At 45.7% G+C, this 6,082-nt stretch overlaps 1 protein-coding gene across 3 annotated transcripts in view; it reads left to right on the top strand.

The window, feature by feature from the left end:
• Positions 1-6,082, top strand: part of INPP5B (inositol polyphosphate-5-phosphatase B) — a 46,154-nt gene extending 40,072 nt beyond the window's left edge. For all 3 annotated transcript variants that reach the window (XM_008694371.2, XM_040619296.1, XM_040619295.1), the window contains 6 exons: positions 500-735; positions 1,529-1,642; positions 3,236-3,320; positions 3,676-3,803; positions 4,883-4,994; positions 5,241-6,082. In XM_008694371.2, coding sequence (XP_008692593.2) covers positions 500-735; positions 1,529-1,642; positions 3,236-3,320; positions 3,676-3,803; positions 4,883-4,994; positions 5,241-5,356 — 791 coding nt within the window. In that variant the 3' untranslated portion in view covers positions 5,357-6,082. The remainder of the gene's footprint in view (positions 1-499; positions 736-1,528; positions 1,643-3,235; positions 3,321-3,675; positions 3,804-4,882; positions 4,995-5,240) is intronic.

Raw genomic sequence — 6,082 nt, 5'->3', positions numbered from 1 at the left:
GGGGTGGTAATCCAGAAATTCTGTCTGGCCCTGGAACGTACCGTTCGTGTCTTTCCCCTGACTTCTTTGCACTCTGCGTCATGCTGTGTGGCAGAGGGATGAAGCCTGTTCTGTGGACAATTCACAGGCTGATACTTGCATTATATTGTCTCCTGGATCAGGTGTCTTCATCTGACCTGGCCCGGGACAAGCTCTTTGATCCATGCCTTCTGATCGTATTAATAATTCTAACTTGTGCTGTGCTCCTTCGTACTTGAATTTCATTGCAGTTGCCTCTTCACATGGTTTTGTTTGTTGTTTTCATGTCCCCCCTTGGACTATAAATTCCTTGTTCATGTGTCCTCTCTGAGTGCGGAGCACCTACATCCTTGTTGGTTGGCTGATACCTCTGATGCCCTTTCCCAGCCCTTTGTGCCTGATCCTTGTCCCTGCTGTCCTCTTTCCCCCTTTTCCTCTTGGCCTCCCACCAGCCAACGTGACTTTTCATGTTTTTCTTCAGATTCTGCCATTGAGATTGAGTTGGAGCTATTTGTAAATAAGACCACAGCTACAAAGCTCAACTCAGGTGAAGACAAAATTGAAGACATTCTGGTTTTGCACTTGGACAGGGGAAAGGATTACTTCTTGTCTGTGTCTGGGAACTACCTGCCCAGCTGTTTCGGATCTCCCATTCATACATTGTGCTACATGAGGGAGCCGATCTTGGACCTGCCACTGGAAACAATTAGAGAGCTGGTGAGTTACATGCCGTATACATGTCATATGGAAGCATCTAGAACTATAACAGCTGAGCCAGTGAAGCAAGGTATTCTCAGTCTTTCACACATGGTACATTAGAGAAACTCAGCCATGGATACTAAGATATGAAGCTTCCCTGGCCCATGATTTTATTCCTGTTTTTTTGTTTTAATCATCACTTGGTCATCATCCTGAACTAAATTTTCTGAGATGTAAAAGACTCCTATGGGGACAATTTGAATACAAGGACTCTACTTAAGAGCGGATTTATAGTAATATGCATATCTCCCCCCTCCCCCGCCCCTTTCCAATGTACTTTTTAATTTAGGGACTCTTGATTTCTATCCTCTCTGTTATGTAAGATAAAAACAGAGGCCCAGTAAGGAGTGATTGGTCACAGGTCACAGGTGCGTTAACAGTGGACCTGGCCCCTACATTCAGGTTTTTGGACTCCCAAGTCTCTGCCCTTACCGCACCAGACCACACTGTCTCCCTATTTCTGACAGTGAAATGCTGTTGGCAGGATGTTTTTTCAAAGAAGATGATGCATATTTCACCTGATTTATTGAAACTGCTTGCCATACCCACTCCTAATTCTCAAAATCACCTTCTGTACATTGACTGTGCCACCTAACTTCATTTTTTTGCCTATGGGATGTTTGCTTAGGGGATTGAAGTGCTTCCCCTCCTCCGCAGGTTTGCTGGCCCCATTACCGTATATTCTCCTGGAGCCAGCCCGTCAGAAGGTCCATTGGTGGGCCTTCGTATTATGCTTTTTATTTCTTTTCAGACTCTGATGCCCCTACAGACTGAAGATGATGGGGTTCAGTTGGAGAACCCCTTGGGAATCCCCAAAGAGCTCTGGATGATGGTTGATTACCTGTACCAAAATGCCATCCAGCAGGTGGGTGGCACTTAAGCACTAAGACCTGACTGAGGCCAGACTGCCTTGGGGAAGAGCATCAGCCCCAAGAACTTTTGGTGTAAGAAGCTTTTACCCCAAGGAATCTGTGGAAAGCTGTCCCCCAGGGAGTGAGTGGGGGACAGATAGGTTCATGTTTCACACCCCCATGAGACCTTGCTGTTACACAGAGCACTTGCTTACCCCTAAGGGAAGCAGCCTTGCATAGGATGGCCTTCGAGGCACAGCATGTTCCCTCCCCTGGCCTCTGGGGTCCTCCAAGTAGAAAGCCGTCTGGATTCTTCTCAGGATGTCAGCCTGTTAGCCTTGCCAGTTTCTGGGAATGGGAGGGGCTAACTTGTTGATAAGCCAGACGGAGGCTGGAGACCAGATAGAGCCCCCAGGCCATGAGTCAGGAGGCCTGATTCTCGAGTGATTTGGGCAAGCTTCATGAGATCAGATCAGTCAGTTTCACTGACTCATTCATGTAGGGAGACTAATACAGACTGTAGTCTGCCTCAGCTCTACCGCTGGGGAGCAACATATGTTCTTACGACATTCTCTTTCTACTCCCCCTGCCCCCCACACTTATTATTACAGTGTCCCAAACACTATTCTAAGTGTTTAACAGCATTGCCTCGGTTCATTCTCAGGATAGCTCTCAGATGAAGAACCGGAGGTACAGAAGGCTAAGTAACTTGTCAAGATCCCAAAGCTGATAAATGGGCAGGACAGGGATTTGAACCTAGGCCGTCTGGCCGTAGAAGTCACAGGGGCCATGCTAATCTCCTCTGTATCGTCCTAAGCGAGCACAGCAGTCCCATTCTTCAGTACTGTGCTGGTCGTCTACCTGCTCCGCAGAGCTCCTTTCAAGTGTAACTTGAACAATACATAGAATATTATTATCCAGTTATGTGGCATTAAGTCATTTAATAAAACAAATGAATATAAAGCATGCCAAGGGGGCGCCTGGGTGGCACAGCGGTTAAGCGTCTGCCTTCGGCTCAGGGCATGATCCCGGCGTTGTGGGATCGAGCCCCACATCAGGCTCCTCTGCTGGGAGCCTGCTTCTTCCTCTCCCACTCCCCCTGCTTGTGTTCCCTCTCTCGCTGGCTGTCTCTCTGTCAAATAAATAAATAAAATCTTAAAAAAAAAAAAAAAAGCATGCTAGGACTAACAGAAATACCTTTATTGCCATTATCTTGTTTTCACAAAACAGGGTGGTGTCTTTTTAACTTTCTCCATCTTATAAATGACAAATTTTCTTCACGTTTTTCTTTTTCCAGTTAATCCTCTCACAACACTGCAGGAAACATAGTTTTAAGTTTTCCTTTATTGTTGTGAGTAGTATGCCCTACCTATAGTTTATAATAGATGTTTTATCACTTTAAAGACGGGTCATGGGAGCATGCTCGGGAAGTCCTGCCAGATGAGTTAGCCACATCAGCCCTAACTTTATCAGCTTGTTTACCAGTTGATTCAAAGGCCTCACCTCACTGCTCCCTTTTTGCACCTTGGTGGTGATCATATTTCTAGGTTAGAAGATCATGGTTGATTTTCTGAGCATGTAATTATTTGGTGACTTTCTTTTTGCAGGAAGATCTGTTCCAGCAGCCAGGCCTGAGGTCGGAATTTGAGCATATCAGGGACTGTTTGGATACTGGAATGATTGAAACCCTCTGTATCCTCAGATGTTCGTGCGTGCGTGCGTATGTGTGAATATGATTAAGAAGTGACAGAAAAGAAAGAGTATTATTTTACGGCTCAAAATCAGATCTGTGTCCTCAGCTATCATATTTTTCTTACTTAAAGTTTGCATAGAGAAGACTTTACAACTTTAAGCAACCAATACGCAGGAACTCAGGAGGGCTCAGCTAAGCTGACAAACAGCTTGGCCCCTTCCCTATGTCAGTTTGGCATCCTAGCTCTCAGCAGCGAGCCTTACTGGGCAGACAACACGTCTGGCATGTGCTCGCTCCTGGGCCTTTTCCTAACCACGGCACGGCATCACCAGTTCCTTAACGATGGGCCAAAAGCCGCCAGCAATCATTCTGTAGCTGAAGCCTTGCTGCTTTTCCTGGAGAGCCTGCCAGAGCCTGTCATCTGCTACAGCACCTACCATAACTGCTTAGAGTGTTCTGGCAACTATATCGCGAGTAAACAGGTGAGGAGAAGCGTTGAGCATTCACATGTTGTAGCCCCGGGCCTCATGAGGCCTGAGGGAACAAAGTGGGCGCAGTCCCTCAAACGCAGTGTCCTAGCAACTCAGCTCCACAGCTTTCCTTCCCAAACCTGTTCTTCCTCTCGTGTCCCCTTGTCTTTTAATGGCTTCACTGTGAATTCCAGTGACTCAGCCCAGAAACCTGAGTCATTTCTGAGTCGTCCTCTGCTTGCCTCCCACATGCCGAGTTCCCTTGATCTGTCACCCGTCTTCCATTCTCATCTACTCACCTTGGTTCCAACCCTGCATTCAGGCTCTCCCTCTGCTCATTTGTTTTGTACACTGCCATCAGATCACATGCTCTAAAGCTCTCATAACGTCACTGTAAGGTCAAAAACCACACTTGGCTCTCCATTGCCAATTAATGATCTTCTTGAACAAATATTCAAGACTTTGAACCATCTGGCCTAATGGTTCACACATATAACAGGCCATAGCAAAATAATCTAGAAAACTTGCTAATAATACAGGTTCCAGAGCCTCACCCCACATCCCCAGAATTAGAATCTCTCTTGGAATATGTCTCGTACAAGCTTCCTAAGTGATGGTGATGATACGCAGATAGCTGGAGTACTCATTGAATTCTAGCCTGACTGACCCCTCCAGGCTTAGTGCCTGTTCAAACAGGGGCGCTCCTGCTAAAATTGACTTCTCAGTGTGTTCTCTCTCCTTATCTCACGGTTTTTCTTCTCTTGCCTTTTTTACACCTTCTTTTGCCCTGAATGCCCTAGTCCTTACCTCTGCAAGTCCAGTCTTGTCTTATATTCAAGACCCAGCGTTAAATGTCTTCTATTCCCATAAACCTTTTGAGAGCACATAGTTAGGCTATTGAGCTCCAAATTCACAGAGCGCTTGATCTGTGCTTCTCCTTTGACACTTGTGCCAAGTGGTAAGCGATGACGATTTCCTCTGCACAGTCTTACTCATGTCCTTGGATCATGTACTCAGCTCCTGGAATATAGCAGATGTCTGACGAATGAATGAATGAATGAAGAGACAAATCCCGATTCTCCCTCTTACAGGTCATTTCTACCCTCCCTACGTTCCACCAAAATGTCTTCAACTACTTGATGGCGTTTTTGCGAGAACTGCTGAAAAAATCAGCAAAAAATCATTTGGATGAGAATATTCTAGGTGAGCAGTCAAGTGTCTGTGGAAAGCCTCTCTGCATACTGAGAGATTCATTATGGGAAATATGCTTGAGGAAGGCCCCAAGACCACTGCAGTGGAACTAAAGTATCCAGCTCTGGGCCAAGTTTACCCTCACATAGCTTTTTTTCAAGCAGAAAATAACGCTTTGGGGCACTCCTCCCATCTCAACAACACAAGAGTAAGTAGTTTCTTTTGCTGAATCATTTGTCTTCTGTGTTTTTCATGCAGCTAGCATATTTGGCAGCTTACTGCTTCGAAACCCAGCTGGTCACCAAAAGCTCGACATGGCAGAGAAGAAGAAGGCTCAAGAATTTATTCACCTATTCCTCTGCAGCTCACCCTGAGCCTATCTCCTCTCCTATTTTACTCGAGGCAGCCACTTACCAGCCCCACCTGTTTAAGATCAAGAACTACCACAAGAAGATGCAAGGCCTCTTGGAAGCAAAAGCGGCAGCTGCCTGTTTCCTGAGCCCTGACATCCCCCACCATGGCTGTCACAGTCCTGTCACTCTGAGTTCTGAAGACATGGGGGAAATCCGCCACAATAAAACTGACAGTCAATGTTCAACTTTTAGTTATTTAACACAGATCTCTCTATTTTTTTAAACTTTAAAGATGTTTAAATAACTGTATTTCTTATGCTTACTCAGCCTGCCTACGGGTATAGTCCGTGCCTTCCCTGTAGCCTGGGCTGAGCTCCCCATGACCAGATATTTGAACAAACTTTGGGGTCCTAAAGGGAGAATGAATTGGACAGCAAGAATGCAAGTGGAATCTGCTGAATAAACAGGTCACAGCCACCCCAGATGCTTCCAGTGCTCTAAGGACATGTTTGTATGTATATATAAACCCTACCACCTTTCCTACTCAGATGTGGCTCAACAACTCTGGGGCTGGCCACTCAGCTTCTGAGGGCAATACAGTGGCTTGAAAATGAAGCTACCGAAGAAAGTGGTGTTTGGTGAAACAAATGGGATTTTCTGGGTCAACAAATCCTCCAAACTGTGTATGATGCATTCCCTCTCTCATATATGTAATATATTTTAATGATAAATGTATTTTTAACAGTG

Source organism: Ursus maritimus, unplaced genomic scaffold (assembly GCF_017311325.1).
Source record: "Ursus maritimus isolate PB19 unplaced genomic scaffold, ASM1731132v1 scaffold_32, whole genome shotgun sequence".
NCBI lineage: Eukaryota > Metazoa > Chordata > Mammalia > Carnivora > Ursidae > Ursus > Ursus maritimus.
The sequence above is the reverse complement of the archived record's forward strand: the minus strand, read 5'-3'. Positions and strand labels throughout refer to the sequence as shown.